Genomic DNA, 18,403 nt, shown 5'->3' on the forward strand with positions numbered 1-18,403 from the left:
TGATAACACTGTGGATAAGAATGTCTCCAAGGTCCCACCCATTTAGATTTCAGATACGCCACAAAAATAGCACTAACTTCTGCATGGTACATTTAAACTCCACAGCACCACCTGGTGGTCTAAGAGAAGAGAGTACATGGTGAGGAAACGGTTAATGTCTAGTTACATCTGTATTTTGCGTGTTTGAATAAAGATTTCATTTATCATATAAATTTCCCTTTAAACTGCTACATACAAAGTGCACTATTACCTCTAAAGGCAACCATACAATTTTTGTGATGTTTAAAATCACACCCTGCATAGAATCCATTTATATAAAGACTAACCCTTGAAGAGTCACTACACGTTAGCTATCATCCTTTGGTAAAAAGCTATCAAACAGTTAAATAAAACAAAAATATACTTTGTTGTATCAAACAATTTCTATTATATTAAAATTATTATAAATATATGAGCAACCAAATAAAAAAAGAGATAGGATTGGATTAAAAACCAAAGAATAAAACAAATATTTGTGAGTTTATACGGATATAAATAAATAGTTGAATAAATAAATGTAGAAGAGACAGCTCGTCTTTACAGAATAATTGCAATTAATAAATACAGAAAGAATGAAGGGAATAGAAAATCAATATAATACCACTGCAATATTGCAGGCAAGATAGAGAAATTTTGAGGAGAAACAAGATATTTGCATAGTCTCAAAGTATCTCCTTCAAAACGTTTATTCATTACAAAGTGAAAGATAGTAACTTTTCAGTGGGTAATCCAGGAGACACCTTCTTAGCCAGGTGATCTAGGTTAACATCACCAGAAATAAGACATATTGACATCATGCACCTTTGATATAATGCACTGAGAAGGACATATCACTACTGCAGAATTCTTGCCAAAAAAATGCATAACAACATTCTGATAAAAATGTTTTATCAAAAAATGATAAAACCTCAGACAAATGCCAGTCAAGGGAAAGTCTACAAAATAATTGAGTAGTAGTCTTCAAAAATGCCAAGAGCATGAAAAAAAAATAATAAATAGGAAAGACTGAGTCTTGTCACAGAACAGAAGAGACTAAGGAGACATGACAACTAAATGCAATGTGGATTTCTGGAACAGAAAAACTGGTGAAATCTGAGTAAGTCTGTGCTTTTGTCAATAGTATTGTGTGAATGTTAGCTTTGACAATTGTTCTATGGCCATGCAAGGCACTAACATTAGGGAAAGCTGGGTGAAGAGTATATAGAAACTATCTGTATTATTTTTGCCACATTTCTCTAAGTCTAAAATTATTTCAAAATAAAAAGTTAAAAAAATTATTCACACATAAAGCAATGATTTCTACCTCAGAGTTTCTATACAAGTGATTATTGAATGTAGTGGTCCCTTGTATACTGACCTTAAGAGAGATATGAGACTTTCCAAGCTTTCGTGTGAAAGGAGAGAGCACCTTTAATTTGGGTAGGACTCAGGGCTTCATGCTACTGTTCTGCCTTAGGCACAGTGTGGTAGGCATCTGTTGTTTTTGCTTGACGGGCATCCCATTCACTCTCCGGTTTTCTAAGAGCACTCCAGGATGCCTTTGCGGAACCATTCTCTCCCTCACTCAGTCCATGTGACTGGCAAACTGCCAGACTCCAGGGTTGGGCACATGACCCCAACCAGGCCAGTCAATGCCTTCCTTGGCACTTTTGCTGGAGCTACAAGGAAGGAGATATTTTCTTTCCTCCGGGGTTATGATGTTTGTAGGATAGAAGCCTGGAATGCTGGGGAGCACCATGTGGAGAGAGACTCCTGAGCAGGGGAAGAAGGAATGGGGAGTTGATACATAATGGTTGTAGGGTTTATGTATAGGATGATGGGAAAGTTCTGGTAATGGATGACGGTGAGGGTAGTGCAATATTATGAGTGATTAATCCCACTGAGTGGTTCGCTCAGGAGCAGTTAAGATGGGAAAGCTTATTTTGTATATATGTTTCCACAATTAAAAAAAGAGAGAGCAACTAAAGAGACAATGACAATTAAATGCAATACATGACCTGGATTGATTCTAACAATGGAGAAGAGAGGCTCAAAAGGACATTATGGGAATGTATGAACAAATTGGAATATAGACCATAAGCTTGATATCAACATGAAATTGCTTGAACTTGATAACTGTGCAGAAGGTGTGCTTAAGTGAATATCCTTGTTCTTAAGAAATGTGCATGGAAATATTATGTATTCAAAGAACAACCTACTCTCAAATATTTGGAAGATGAGAGATAGATAGATGATAAATAATGATATGACAAAGGTGGTAAAATGCTAAAATTGGTGGATCTGGGTATCTGAAGGAGTAGATATGTTAGAGTTCTTCGTATGGGTTTTGTATCAGTTTTGCAACTATTCTGTAAGTTTGAAATTATTTAAAATTTAAAAGTTTAGGAAAAAAAGTTAAAAAAAAACAGAATGAAAGCACACAGAGAGAGGCAATCTCAGAGATGATGAGACCAAGCCCTAATTATATAACTTAAGCCCCTGAATGTAGCAATGGCTGAGGCTAGTTACTCCTCGACTTCTAAGTTAGTAAGCCAATGACACTGCCCTCTCCAACGCTGCCTCAGCTTTATTTGGCTTAAACCCAGTTTGAGTTTAGTTTCTGTAACTTGGCACCAAAAGAATCATGAGTAACATATTCAATATTTTGATATTTTCAAATCCAAATTGTAAAGGAGAACATAGAATACATATTTTTTTAACTTTATCAAAAAATTAAAACAAACAAAAACCAACATTTTAAACTAAACAAAACAAAGGGATAAGAAAAATAATTAACCTAAAATAAATACATTGCTTCCAACACATTCCTACCATACCCCCCAAAAATTAACAAACCATAGTCATTCCTGAGCAGAGACAGTACCATAAAACTCCTAGAAGATAACGTAGGGAAACATCTTCAAGACCTTGTATTAGGTGGCCACTTCTTAGCCTTTACACCCAAAGCACAAGCAGCAAAAGAAAAAAATAAATAAATGGGAACTCCTCAAGCTTAGAAGTTTCTGTACCTCAAAGGAATTTGTCAAAAAGGTGAAGAGGCAGCCAATTCAATGGGAAAAAATTTTTGGAAACCATGTATCTGACAAAAGACTGATATCTTGCATATATAAAGAAATCCTGCAACTCAATGACAATAGTACAGACAGCCCAATTATAAAACGGGCAAAAGATATGAAAAGACAGTTCTCTGAACAGGAAATACAAATGGCCAAGAAACACATGAAAAAAATGTTCAGCTTCCCTAGCTGTTAGAGAGATGCAAATTAAGACCACTATGAGATACCATTTCACACCAATTAGAATGGCTGCCATTAAACAAACAGGAAACTACAAATGCTGGAGGGGATATGGAGAAATTGGAACTCCTATTCATTGCTGGTGGGACTGTATAATGGTTCAGCCACTCTGGAAGTCAGTCTGGCAGTTCCTTAGAAAACTAGATACAGAGTTACCCTTCGAAACAGCGATCCAGAGATTACCCTCCTCGGTATATATCCAGAAGATCTGAAAGCAGTGACATGAACAGATATCTGCACACCAATATTCATAGCAGCATTAGTCACAATTGCCAAGAGATGGAAACAACCCAAATGTACTTCAACAGATGAGTGGATAAATAAAATGTGGTATGTACACATGTTAGAATACATATTTTTGAAATGGGAAACCAATTTTAAAAAGAGAAAAACTCTACAAAACTTTTCTCTGCAATAATTTGAGAACAGCTTTTTGCTCTTTTTTGTATTTCTTTTTTAAAGTCATTAATCTGTGGGATACTTATTAGATAGAAATTGCAAGACAATCCAAATATTTGTGTTTAACTTCTGGTTTATCTTATCCACTGAAGATATGGGTCAATAAAGAAAGGAGAAGCACTTGTGTGTCTTTCAGCAACTATATACCTTTCAGCACTTACAGGAGTCCCAAATTTCAGTAAAATGACATGTGAGATTCATTATACTTGCATGGAGAATGGGAATATTTTGGTCTTTTTTGATCAAAGGAAAAAAATCTCTTGGTATCTTGACCAACCTACCCCCAAACCAGTTTCCATAAACATCAAAGACATGGGTAATATTAGTTTTATGTCCCAAAGCATGAAGGAGTTGCAAAGCACAAAAAGAAAACAGATAATAGACTTCCTTTTCAATAATCCATGGAGCATATGAAAACTGATAATCCCTTAGGCCAAAAAGATAATCTCAATTCAAAAGGTAGAAATAATATATTTTCTGATTACAAGGCAATAAAGCTAGAAATTCATCACTCAAATCAGAAGAAATTCCCTTGTCCTTGAAATTCAAAAATAGTCTTCAAGTGATTGAGTCAAAGGGGAAATACAAACCAATGTTGAGCATACGGGCAGTTGCTATCCCCTATAGTGTCACTGGGTGAATTAGAGAAAGATGCTCCTTCTGCAAGTGCAAAAATAATCAATACTTCTCTATCTGTGGACAGTGAGACAATGGCTTTGAGCCCAGCTGGGTAGAAGGTAAGCATGAGGCTCAGGGAAATCAAAGTCAAAGTGAGTTGATAGCTGTGGAAGAAAGGAAACATGCAAATCTCTCTTCTTTTAAGAAAAATAAAATTACTGTTAGAGTATGAATTAGTAAAGTGCTTGGCAGTAAGATTTTGAAGGCCAAGGAAAAGTCTCAATGAAAGGAGCATTTTCTTTGGCTGAACTTAATATTCTCAAGATCCTGACTCCTATGGACAAAAATGCCAGAATAATACTCTAGGTTAATAAACTTCGGTCACTTTTCTATAACTCATCATGTGATTTAGCCGTTTCAAATGCTTTAGATAAATTACATGTTAACAACTATTGTGAAAGGTAAAAAGTTTTGTATTATCTGATGTGGTTCAGGAGTAAGCTTACTAAGCCTGGCTCAAAGGATGTCTGCATTCAAAGCTAAGAAAATTCCCAATTTGTAATTGTATTGTTGAAGAACTATTCAGATATTCTCTTCTTACTGCAGAATATTTGTTTTAATAATTCAATTTTATTGAGATATATTCACATACCATGCAGTCATACAAAGTGTACAATTGTTCACAGTACTACCATATACTTGTGCATGCATCACCAAAATTAATTTTTGAACATTTTCATTACCACACACACAAAAGTAATAAGAATAAAAATTAAAGTGAAAAAGAACAGTTAAAGTAAAAAAGAACACTGGGTGCCTTTTTTTTTTGCCCCCATTTTTCTACTCATCCATCCATACACTGAACAAAGGGGAGTGTGGTCCATATGACTTTCCCAATCACATTGTCACCCCTCATAAGCTACATTTTTATAGAATCGTCTTCAAGATTCAAGGGTTCTGGGTTGTAGTTCGATAGTTTCAGGTATTTACTGCTAGCTACTCCAATTCATTAGAATCTAAAAAGGGTTGTCTATACTGTGTGTAAGAGTGCCCACCAGAGTGAACTCTTGGCTCCTTTTGGAATCTCTCAGCCACTGAATAGAATATTTTTAATGGAGTGATTCTTGACATTTCCCCCCCTAAAATCACAAATGAATGCAACATTGGGGGGGTGGGTGGGTTCTACTTTACATGAGCAACTCTGTTTTACAGTAGCATCTCTCCTAGAATGGGAGTAATAAGGTTTCCAGGTGCTAGGAAGGAAAGAGAAAACTCACTGGGGGGAGACTGCTCTTGGTCATGCACTTAGAAAACAGATGCTGTGATTGAGGTTGGTGTTGTGGGTGATGGGCACGAGGCAGGAAAGTTACTGAATGAGTTGAACAGAAACCCAGAAAAATAAGGTGGGGAAGTATGGTCAGAGAGCTCTTTCTTGGGTGGGGAGTAGGAGTAGCTGAGGGTTGATTTTGATGCATGTGTAGCTGGGGCAGTTTAAGAGACCTCCATTGTGACACAGAGGAGACAGAAGCAGGGGCAGGCCACACTAATGAGTACAGTGACAGAATAAAGACCTGGTTGCTAGGGCCAGAGAGTAGACACCAGGCCTGGAGAAGGAGAGATGGCGATCCCAGCTCCTGGTCCCCTGTCCCACCTTCCTTCCCGCCAGGCTTTCTGAGATGCCACCTTCCACCGAAACATCATCTCCCGGCTTCCAGGCCTTAACTCTGGACTTTGACTTCAGCTTGGTTCCACACTGTGTACGCATCTCCACAAGGGATCAACACCTTCCCTTCTTGGAATCTCTAAGGTTTGCTGCTTTCTTCATGCCCTAATGGCCAGCTTTGACAACTCAGCTAAGATGGAAGTGTCCACCTCTTCTAAAATCCTTCTCTCTGCTCCTGATCAAGAGGCTTGTGACCCAAACATGATCATTTCGGTACTTGAAATTGGATCACTTCCCGTTTTCTTTTGGGGTTCTGTCCTTTCCAAAAATAATAGTAGCCATAAAGTCTCTGAACAGACTGTAGAGAAGTTTGAAAATGTCTTTAAAGAAATTGAAGGTATTCTTAAAAATATGACAGGGTTTGAAGAGAAGACCACAGAAGTAGAAGAATCTTTTGAGGAAACCAATAGTCCCGAGGATGTATCAGAACCTAAAGAAAAAATCAGAGGACATAGCAAATTAAGTAAAATGCTATTGAAAACTCTTCCTGTCAGTTTAGACCCAAAGAAATATCAGAATGTGAAGGAACAGGAGAAAATATTGGAAAACCAGAATTCCAAGAACATGGCACAAGTTTTTGCAGGGGACTCAGTAAATCATTTGGAAGGAAAAAGAATCCTGAACGAAATGCAACTAAGTAAAGAAAACGAAAAAGACAGACTCCTTCATGTTCAAGAAGAAAATGCCAAGTTTTGGAAAAACATGGAGCGGTTGCTACAGGAAGCAGAACACTGGAGTGAACAACATACCGAGCTTAGTGAACTAATAAAATTGTATCACAAATCTCAGAATGATCTAAGAGAAACTTTTAAAAATAATGGAGTCCAAGCCCAGTGGAATAACAAAGTATGGGCTAAGCATGAGCTGGAAGAACAAATGAGGAAACTGAAACATGACACTGATTCATTGAGTTTGGTTGCAGTGTTACTAGAGAATGAGTGCCAAATCTTACAGCAGAGGGTAAAGATTCTTAATGAACTCCACTATCTGAATGAGAGAACTCTGCAAGAGAATCCAACACAGGTGAACTATGAACAGGGCAGGGAAGAACAGAAGCCATCAGAAGCAAAGAAAGTAGAAACTAATCAGCAGAAAATGCAAGAAACAGAGAATACACTTCAGAACAGAGCTAAATTCTGTAGAAGCCTGGATTCTTGTCATGATAAAAAAGCTCATAATAACCGGTTAAATATTCGTCTTTCAGAAGCAGCTCTTGCAGGAAGAAGGAGGCCAAATCCAAGGAAATAGTAAAAGTGGAAGAAAAGGTGATTCTTCAATACACTGTGGCTACATATTCAACCCCAGGTGTAATCAGTCATCAAACCTAGGCTAGAGCTAGAAACAAGAAGATTAACACGTTATTTATTACTTCAGTAGTTATGTAAGTTTGGTCTTTAATGATCATTACTATCAACATCAAGTCCATAATTTGTCACCTTTACAATCTGCTTGTTTTTTTGTCTTTTTGTCTGTTTTTTTTTTTTTTTTTTTTTTGGTAATAATAATAATAATAATGCTATGATGCTTTAACCAGAAGTGAGTTTTCAGGTCTAATTAAGATTTCAATAAAAACCAGAATGAAACCAAGGAAAGTGATTTTTTCTTTATTTAATCATTACCTGGGGGAAAATTTCTGGGGAAAAAGTACATGACGTTTTAGTAGTGACCCTTTAAAGCCTGTTTTAAAATGTATAGCCCCTTTTCCAATTATTCACCAAAGAGTGGCAAGTGGTAGAGTAATAAAATGTTGATAAACCACCCCAAACAGTTTTTCTTTCTTGTAAATCTTCCCACTACCTGCCTATATTTTTCCTAGTGTTGCTGCCTTGTTCCTCAACTAGTGAACTGTAGGTATACTGGGGAGCAGAGGCTCTTGGGGAAAGACACCTTGAGTAGTTTTGGAGAACTGATATGGATCTAGATTTTGGTCTTTGCTGGAAAAATTCCTCCCGTACCTTCAAGGGGTGGCAGTAGAGTTACCCAGGGAAAAAGGCAAGATCTGCTAGGGGAGCTGGACTTTCAGTTCTGGAAAAGATGAAGCAGACACATTTCTCCCTATTACTTCCATTAAGTGAGCTGAAAACCCTCGAGATTATATATAAAATAAACATAAAGGACTCTGAGAGGTGGAGAAAAGGCAGACTGGCCAGGGTCCCTGGGACATAAGGAACAATGTGGCATTATTTTCCCAATTCCTGTCCCTCTTATGTATCCTGTACTGGGTGCTGGAGAAGTCCACAAGCCAGCAGTGCCAACATTCAACAGATAAAAATGACCCTCTCCTCCCCATAGAGATTTCTTTTTCTTGACAAAGGATAAGGAAAGGGACAATCTGGCAAGAAAACTGCCAAGTCCAACTGAACTGCATGGAAAAACCTGTGGCCTTCCCCTACCCCCTCTGTCAGCAAAGACTGAGTGCAGAGCCAAGGTTTCCATTCTTGCATAGTGGTTAAGAGGCACTTCTACCCCTGTCTTCCATGGTGGTACAGATGCTGCTGAGTGGGGAGACAAAACCTCCACCCCTTTCTGATAGTAATAAGGTTCCCCTCCCCACCCCACCTGCCAGATGGAATGAGATGAAGTTCTCTTCTCCCCCTGCCAGCACAGCCTCAGTGGAGGCCTGCTAAAATAGAAGCCTTAAATAAGATTTAGAGTCTCGTAACATAGTACCCAAAGTGTCCAAATCATTCATCATCATTATTCCAAATCATTCCTCATTCCAAGAACCATGAAAATCTCAACTTGATAGAGAAAAGACAATTAACAGAGGCCAACAATGTAATGACACAGATGTTGGAATTATCCAACAAGGATTTTAAAGCAGTCATCATAAAAATGCTCCAGTAAGCAGTTACAAACATACTAAAAACAAATGAAAGAAATAGAAAGTCTCAGCAATGAAATATAAGATATAAGGAAGAAATACATGGAAATTTTAGAACTGATATATATCATTTTTATTGGATGTGCTCAATAGCAGAATGTTGATATCAGAGGAAAGATTTAGTGACCTTAAAGATAGAACAATAGAAATTACCCTTTCTGTACAACAGAATAGAATAAAAAAAGAAAAACCCAACAACAATAAAAACAGATGAGGTATCTGTGAAATAGTAACAGAAGATCTTATATCAGTGTCTTCAGGGTCCCAAAAAGAGAAGGGAGAGAGGAGTGTGGGCTGAAAAAGTGACTCAAAATTTCCCAAATTTGGTGAAAGGCATAAGCCTACAAATTCAGGAAGCTGAGTGAACCACAAACAGGATAAACTCAAAGAAGTTCAATATTCTCATAACCTAACTTACGAAATCTAATTACAAGGAAAAAGTCTTTAGAACAGCTAGATAGAAAAAATCTTGTTACCAGGGAATGAATTGATGGCAGATTTCTCATCAGAAACCATGGGGGTTAGAAGGAAGTGCACATTTTTTCAAAAAAATGAAAGAAAATACTTGTCAACCCAGAGTTGTTTACCCAAAAATATTCTTCAGAAATGAAGTAAAAAATCAAGACATTCTCAAAAGGAAGAAAACTAAGAGAATTTGTCACCATCTGTTGGGAAAGCCCATTTGGTGACATAAGCAATCCTCTTTTTTTTTTTTTTTTTGCATTCAAGAAAATAAGTGTTCCATTTAACCCTTCAATCCTTTTAAAAAGGAACAGACTTTGTCCTTTTCCATTCCTAAAGAGGAATTTTACCCAGGAGGTGTTAAATGAATGAGTGAAATGAGAAACAGCAAGATTGCTGAGGCAAACAATCATTTTTTGTATTTTAGCTTCTTCCTAGGCATTACCTGAACCAAATCTGACAGTGCTACTTGTCTGTCAAATGTTAAGTGGCTAGCATATGTTAAGAAACCAACATTTCTTTCCCATGTGTGGAATGTGTATCACTTCATAAGTAATCTAGCTGCCAAAATATTTATATTACACCTCTTAGTAAAAGAAAAAAAGAGATCTCCACAGTAAACAATGTTGTGGATACTGAAAGTATCACATATTTCTTTCCGTTTTTCTTTGTCTTGAATGGAAGTTATCAGTCACACTATTTTCCAACCATCCTTATCAATAATATATTGTGCACTTCAGTTCTACACTTTACCAGATAAAGGTTCAAATTATCAAAAAAGACATTGCTGCTAAAATTTTTTTTTGCTTTTTAATTAAACATACAATATAGCAAGCAATCTCTGCTATATCAGACCCTTTAGATTTTACATTGACTTTAAAGTTTTATATTTGTAATAAAAGTGTTCTACCATATGATCATATTTATATTCTTATCCAATTTTGTTTTAGTTTCATAGTCGCTAAAACAAACACCATACAATGGGATGGCTGAACAATGGGAATTTATCGGTTTCAGAGGCTAGAAATCTTCCTCCAAGGGTCAGTACCTCCTGGCTGGCTGGCAATCTTCAGGTTTCCTTGGCTTTTCTGTCACATGGACATGCACATGGAAGTTTCTTTTCCTTTCTCTTCCAGTTTCTGTATATTGACTTCAGGCATATTAGGTGAAGGCCCACACTCATTCAGTTCAGGCACACCTTAATGAATAACACCTTCAAAGGTCCTATTTTATAAATGACATCACATCTACAGGACCAGAACCTGAACATTGCCTTTTGTGGGGGACATGATTCAAACCCCAACACTCCCAAACCCAGAACTTGCCCTGTACACAGAAGCAGTTTGCAGACAGATAAATCAGATTAAGAATCAAATTGCAGTTGCCTGGGGTAAAGGATTACTGGATTTATTTATTTATTTATTTATTTTTTAATCATCATTTTATTGAGATATATTCACATACCACGCAGTCATACAAAACAAATTGTACTTTCGATTGTTTACATTACCATTACATAGTTGTACATTCATCACCTAAATCAATCCCTGACACCTTCATTAGCACACACACAAAAATAACAAGAATAATAATTAGAGTGAAAAAGAGCAATTGAAGTAAAAAAGAACACTGGGTACCTTTGTCTGTTTGTTTGCTTCCCCTACTTTTCTACACATCCATCCATAAACTAGACAAAGTGGAGTTTGGTCCTTATGGCATTCCCAATCCCACTGTCACCCCTCATAAGCTACATTTTTATACAACTGTCTTCGAGATTCATGGGTTCTGGGTTGTAGTTTAATAGTTTCAGGTATCCACCACCAGCTACCCCAATTCTTTAGAACCTAAAAAAGGTTGTCTAAAGTGTGCGTAAGAGTGCCCACCAGAGTGATCTCTCGGCTCGTTTTGGAATCTCTCTGCCACTGAAGCTTATTTCATTTCCTTTCACATCCCCCTTTTGGTCAAGAAGATGTTCTCCATCCCACGATGCCGGGTCTACATTCCTCCCCTGTGAGCAGCCACCTTCCGGATTTGGCCTAGTAGACAAGCTGCAGCCTGCCCTTGAGTTCCCCCCGCCCATCGAGTGGTGCCAAGATGGCGCCCACATCCTGCTTCCGGCTTCTGATGTATGTAACCACCCGCTGTATTCACCAATCATGCTTGTGTGCGTGGCGTTAGCCCATTGGATACACGCAAGGTTTATAAGAAAGTTCCCGGGCAAAGCTCGGGGAGACAGCCCACAAGGAGCCGTACCTGACGGCCGCATCGAGGTTGTTCTCCCCCGAGGTGTCTCGCCCCGGGTGGAACCTGTAAAGATGATGATTGCCTAGTCCCATTAAAAGTTTATCTGCTTTACCACCGCGAGTCCTGAGTGATCACAAGTGCTCCGGGTAAGACGTTGTCCGCACCCTCTCTCCCCTTATCTCTCTGGTCCCCATCGCCGGCCGACCGAGGACTCGAGGCGGGGCGGAGAAGCGCCGGACACTCCCCGGGAGTCATATTCCACGTTGCCAGGGAGATTCACTTCCCTGGGTGTCTGATCCCACGTAGGGGGGAGGGCAGTGATTTCACCTTTCAAGTTGGCTTAGCCAGAGAGAGAGGGCCACATCTGAGCAACAAAGAGGCATTCAGGAGGAGACTCTTAGGCACAAATACAGGGAGGCCTAGCCTCTCCTTTGCAGCAGCCGTCTTCCCAAGGGTAAAACTTATGGTAGAGGGCTCAACCCATCAAACCACCAGTCCCCTATGTCTGTGGTCATGTTAGCAACCATGGAGGTGGGGTAGGCGAATACCCCTGCATTCTCCACAGGCTCCTCAAGGGGGCACTACATCTTTTTTTTTTTTTTTTCCTTGTTTGTCTTTTTTCTTTTCTTTTTTTTTTTTTTTAACTTTCCCTTCTTTTTTCAAATCAACTGTATGAAAAAAAAAGTTAAAAAGAAAACAAACATACAATAAAAAAACATTTCAAAGAGACCATAGCAAGGGAGTAAGAAAAAGACAACTAACCTAAGATAACTGCTTAACTTCCAACATGTTCCTACTTTACCCCAAGAAAGTTACATAATATAGCAACATTTCAGTGAACTTGTTCCTACTACATCCATCAGAAATTAACAGACCATAGTCATTTCTGGGCATCCCCAGAACGTTAAATAGCTTATCTGTTCTTCTTGGATTATTGTTCCCCCTTCCTTAATTGCTCTCTACTGCTAGTTCCCCTACATTCTACATTATAAACCATTTGTTTTACATTTTTCAAAGTTCACATTAGTGGTAGCATATAATATTTCTCTTTTTGTGCCTGGCTTATTTCGCTCAGCATTATGTCTTCAAGGTTCATCCATGTTGTCATATGTTTCACCAGATCGTTCCTTCTTACTGCCGCGTAGTATTCCATCGTGTGTATATACCACATTTTATTTATCCACTCATCTGTTGAAGGACATTTGGGTTGTTTCCATCTCTTGGCAATTGTGAATAATGCTGCTATGAACATTGGCGTGCAGATATCTGTTCATGTCACTGCTTTCCGATCTTCCGGGTATATACCGAGAAGTGCAATCGCCGGATCGAATGGTAGCTCTATATCTAGTTTTCTAAGGAACTGCCAGACTGACTTCCAGAGTGGCTGAACCATTATACAGTCCCACCAACAATGAATAAGAGTTCCAATTTCTCCACATCCCCTCCAGCATTTGTAGTTTCCTGTTTGTTTAATGGCAGCCATTCTAACCGGTGTTAGATGGTATCTCATTGTGGTCTTAATTTGCATCTCTCTAATAGCTAGTGAAGCTGAACATTTTTTCATGTGTTTCTTGGCCATTTGTATTTCCTCTTCAGACAACTGTCTTTTCATATCTTTTGCCCATTTTATAATTGGGCTGTCTGTACTATTGTCATTGAGTTGTAGGATTTCTTTGTATATGCAAGATATCAGTCTTTTGTCAGATACATGGTTTCCAAAAATTTTTTCCCATTGAGTTGGCTGCCTCTTTACCTTTTTGAGAAATTCCTTTGAGGTGCAGAAACTTCTAAGCTTGAGGAGTTCCCATTTATCTATTTTCTCTTTTGTTGCTTGTGCTTTGGGTGTAAAGTCTAGGAAGTGGCCTCCTAATACAAGGTCTTGAAGATGTTTTCCTACATTATCTTCTAGGAGTTTTATGGTACTTTCTTTTATATTGAGATCTTTGGTCCATTTTGAGTTAATTTTTGTGTAGGGGGTGAGGTAGGGGTCCTCTTTCATTCTTTTGGATATGGATATCCAACTCTCCCAGCCCCATTTGTTGAAAAGACCATTATGGCTCAGTTCGGTGACTTTAGGGGCCTTATCAAAGATCAGTCGGCCATAGATCTGAGGGTCTATCTCTGAATTCTCAATTCGATTCCATTGATCTATATGTCTATCTTTGTGCCAGTACCATGCTGTTTTGGCAACTGTGGCTTTATAATAAGCTTCAAAGTCAGGGAGTGTAAGTCCTCCCACTTCGTTTTTCTTTTTTAGAGTGTCTTTAGCAATTCGAGGCATCTTCCCTTTCCAAATAAATTTGATAACTAGCTTTTCCAAGTCTGCAAAGTAGGTTGTTGGAATTTTGATTGGGATTGCATTGAATCTGTAGATGAGTTTGGGTAGAATTGACATCTTAATGACATTTAGCCTTCCTATCCATGAACATGGAATATTTTTCCATCTTTTAAGGTCCCCTTCTATTTCTTTTAGTAGAGTTATGTAGTTTTCTTTGTATAGGTCTTTTACATCTTTGGTTAAGTTTATTCCTAGGTACTTGATTTTTTTAGTTGCTATTGAAAATGGTATCTTTTTCTTGAGTGTCTCTTCAGTTTGTTCATTTCTAGCATATAGAAACATTACTGACTTATGTGCATTAATCTTGTATCCCGCTACTTTGCTAAATTTGTTTATTAGCTCTAGTAGGTGTATCGTTGATTTCTCAGGGTTTTCTAGATATAAGATCATATCATCTGCAAACAATGACAGTTTTACTTCTTCTTTTCCAATTTGGATGCCTTTTATTTCTTTGTCTTGCCGGATTGCCCTGGCTAGCACTTCCAGCACAATGTTGAATAACAGTGGTGACAGCGGGCATCCTTGTCTTGTTCCTGATCTTAGAGGGAAGGCTTTCAGTCTCTCACCATTGAGTACTATGCTGGCTGTGGGTTTTTCATATATGCTCTTTATCATGTTGAGGAAGTTTCCTTCAATTCCTACCTTTTGAAGTGTTTTTATCAAAAAGGGATGTTGGATTTTGTCAAATGCTTTTTCAGCATCTATTGAGATGATCAATTGATTTTTCCCTTTCGAGTTTTTAATGTGTTGTAATACATTGATTGTTTTTCTTATGTTGAACCATCCTTGCATGCCTGGAATGAACCCCACTTGGTCATGGTGTATGATTTTTTTAATGTGTCTTTGGATTCGATTTGCAAGTATTTTGTTGAGGATTTTTGCATCTATATTCATTAGGGAGATTGGCCGGTAGTTTTCCTTTTTTGTAGCATCTTTGCCTGGTTTTGGTATTAGATTGATGTTAGCTTCATAAAATGAGTTAGGTAGTGTTCCATTTTTTTCAATGTTTTGAAAGAGTTTGAGTAAGATTGGTGTCAGTTCTTTCTGGAAAGTTTGGTAGAATTCCCCTGTGAAGCCATCTGGCCCTGGGCATTTATTTGTGGGAAGATTTTTGATGACTGATTGGATCTCTTTGCTTGTGATGGGTTGGTTGAGGTCTTCTATTTCTTCTCTGGTCAGTCTAGGTTGTTCATATGTTTCCAGGAAATTGTCCATTTCTTCTACATTATCCAGTTTGTTGCCATACAGTTGTTCATAATATCCTCTTATAATTTTTTTAATTTCTTCAGGATCTGCAGTTATGTCACCTTTTTCATTCATTATTTTGTTTATATGGGTCTTCTCTCTTTTTGATTTTGTCAGTCTAGCTAGGGGCTTGTCAATCTTGTTGATCTTCTCAAAGAACCAACTTTTGGTGATATTTATCCTCTCTATTGTTTTTTTGTTCTCTATGTCATTTATTTCTGCTTTAATCCTTGTTATTTCTTTTCTTGTACTTGGTTTAGGATTGGTTTGCTGTTCATTTTCTAGCTTCTTTAGTTGATCCATTAGTTCTTTGATTTTGGCTCTTTCTTCCTTTTTAATATATGCGTTTAGTGCTATAAATTTCCCCCTTAGCACTGCTTTTGCTGCATCCCATAGGTTTTGGTATGTTGTGTTCTCATTTTCATTCGTCTCTATATATTTAGCAATTTCTCTTGCTATTTCTTCTTTAACCCACTGATTGTTTAGGAGTGTGTTGTTTAACCTCCAGGTATTTGTGAATTTTCTAAGTCTCTGATGGTTATTGACTTCTAATTGTATTCCATTGTGGTCAGAGAATGTGCTTTGAATAATTTCAATCTTTTTAAATTTATTGAGGCTTGTTTTATGTCCCAGCATATGATCTATTCTGGAGAAAGTTCCGTGAGCACTAGAAAAGTATGTGTATCCTGGTGATTTGGGATGTAATGTCCTGTAGATGTCTGTTAAATCTAATTCATTTATCAGATTGTTTAGGTTTTCAATTTCCTTATTGGTCTTCTGTCTGGTTGATCTATCTATAGGAGAGAGTGATGTGTTGAAGTCTCCCACAATTATTGTGGAAACATCAATTACTTCCTTTAGTTTTGCCAATGTTTCTCTCATGTATTTTGTGGCACCTTGATTGGGTGCATAGACATTTACGATTGTTATTTCTTCTTGCTGAATTGCCCCTTTTATTAGTATGTAGTGGCCTTCTTTGTCTCTCAAAACATCCCTGCATTTGAAGTCTATTTTATCTGAGATTAATATTGCTACACCTGCTTTCTTTTGGCTGTAGCTTGCATGAAATATTTTTTTCCATCCTTTCACTTTCAGTTTCTTTGTGTCCCTGTGTCTAAGATGAGTCTCTTGTATGCAACATATTGATGGTTCATTTTTTTTGATCCATTCTGCGAATCTATATCTTTTAATTGGGGAGTTTAATCCATTTACATTCAACGTTAAAACCGTGAAGGCATTTCTTGAATCGGCCATCTTATCCTTTGGATTATGTTTGCCATATTTTTCCCTCTCTCTATTAATATCCTTTATTGTACCCATACCGAATCTCTTTAGTACTGAACCTTTCTCCAAGTCTCTCTGTCCTGTCTTTGTTTCTCTGTCTGTAGGGCTCCCTTTAGTATCTCCAGTAGGGCAGGTCTCTTGTTAGCAAATTCTCTCAGCATTTCTTTGTCTGTGAAAAATTTAAGCTCTCCCTCAAATTTGAAGGAGAGCTTTGCTGGATAAAGTATTCTTGGCTGGAAATTCCTCTCACTCAGAATTTTAAATATATCGTGCCACTGCCTTCTTGCCTCCATGGTGGTTGCTGAGTAGTCACTACTTAGTCTTATGCTGTTTCCTTTGTATGTGGTGAATTGCTTTTCTCTTGCTGCTTTCAGAACTTGCTCCTTCTCTTCTATGTTTGACAGTGTGATCAGTATATGTCTCGGAGTGGGTTTTTTTGGATTTATTCTATTTGGAGTTCGCTGAGCATTTATGATTTGTGTATTTATGTTGTTTAGAAGATTTGGGAAGTTTTCCCCAACAATTTCTTTGAATACTCTTCCTAGACCTTTACCCTTTTCTTCCCCTTCTGGGACACCAATGAGTCTTATATTCGGACGTTTCATATTATCTATCATATCCCTGAGGTCCATTTCGAGTTTTTCAATTTTTTTCCCCATTCTTTCTTTTATGCTTTCATTTTCCATTCTGTCATCTTCCAGGTCACTGATTCGTTGTTCAACTTCCTCTAGTCTTGTACTATGAGTGTCCAGAATCTTTTTAATTTGGTCAACAGTTTCTTTAATTTCCATAAGATCATCCATTTTTTTATTTAGTCTTGCAATGTCTTCTTTATGCTCTTCTAGGGTCTTCTTGATTTCCTTCATATCCCGTACTATGGTCTCATTGTTCATCTTTAGTTCTTTGAGTAGCTGCTCTAGGTGTGTCTCTTCTGGTCTTTTGATTTGGGTGCTTGGGCTTGGGTTATCCATATCGTCTGGTTTTTTCATATGCTTTATAATTTTCTGTTGTTTTTGGCCTCGTGGCATTTGCTGAACTTGATAGGGTTCTTTTAGGGTTTGTAGACCAGTTGAAGTCCTTATCTCTAATTTATCAGATCTACAGCTTCGTGGAGTACACTTTCTCTAACTAACCAGCAGGTGGCGTCCACGAGCCACCTGTTCTCCACAAGCCAGATCTCCCCTGCTTAGCCTTTTTGGTGAGTGGGGGAGTGAGTCTTGTGGGGCCCAATTGGTGTACCAAGCTTGCGTGTGTAGTTGGTGTTGCCTGCCCTGTATGTGGGGCGTGTTTCTGGGCAGTCGGGGAGGGGGGGTGGCCCTAACAATCAAATCTCCCTGGTGATCCTAGAGTTTTAAAGCTGCTGCAATAGTCTAATCCTTCAGTTCAGTCCTGCCACAGTTTGTCTCTGCCACTGACCCACAAGTCTTTGGTATTGGCGTATGGCTCCTGAGACTTGCAAGTGGGCCCCTCTTCCAGGCTGTGCACCCTGGGTCCTCTGTTGAGGGATGACTGTGCTATGTCACAGGTGAGTGCCGTCCCCCCAGGGCAGTTCTGGGCTGCTGGGCTGTGTTGGGAGGCTCCCAGTCTGCTCAAATGATGGCTGAATGGGGCTCTGTTAATTCACACTGCTCCCCCTTCCCAGCTCTGGGACATTCAGCTGAGGTTGCAGGGAAGGCTAATGTCCACGCCCAGTTTTGTGGTGTGTGCCTGTTATTTGAAGCACTTCCGTCACACTGGGTTGTCTGGGGCAGCTCTGGGCTATGGGGCTGGCGATGGGCAGGAGTGTTTCTTGTCCACCAGGATGGTGGCTG

General features: G+C 38.5%; 1 protein-coding gene across 1 annotated transcript; it reads left to right on the top strand.

The window, feature by feature from the left end:
- Positions 1-6,243: 6,243 nt before the first annotated feature.
- SPZ1 (spermatogenic leucine zipper 1) lies at positions 6,244-17,228 on the top strand (the record flags this gene model as incomplete). Its single annotated transcript, XM_037802042.1, has 2 exons — positions 6,244-7,364; positions 17,219-17,228. Coding segments are annotated over exons 1-2 (1,131 nt in total), but the record flags the coding sequence as incomplete, so codon positions are not given.
- Positions 17,229-18,403: the final 1,175 nt, after the last annotated feature.

Source organism: Choloepus didactylus, chromosome 13, assembly GCF_015220235.1.
Source record: "Choloepus didactylus isolate mChoDid1 chromosome 13, mChoDid1.pri, whole genome shotgun sequence".
In the NCBI taxonomy this organism is placed as follows: Eukaryota; Metazoa; Chordata; class Mammalia; order Pilosa; family Megalonychidae; genus Choloepus; species Choloepus didactylus.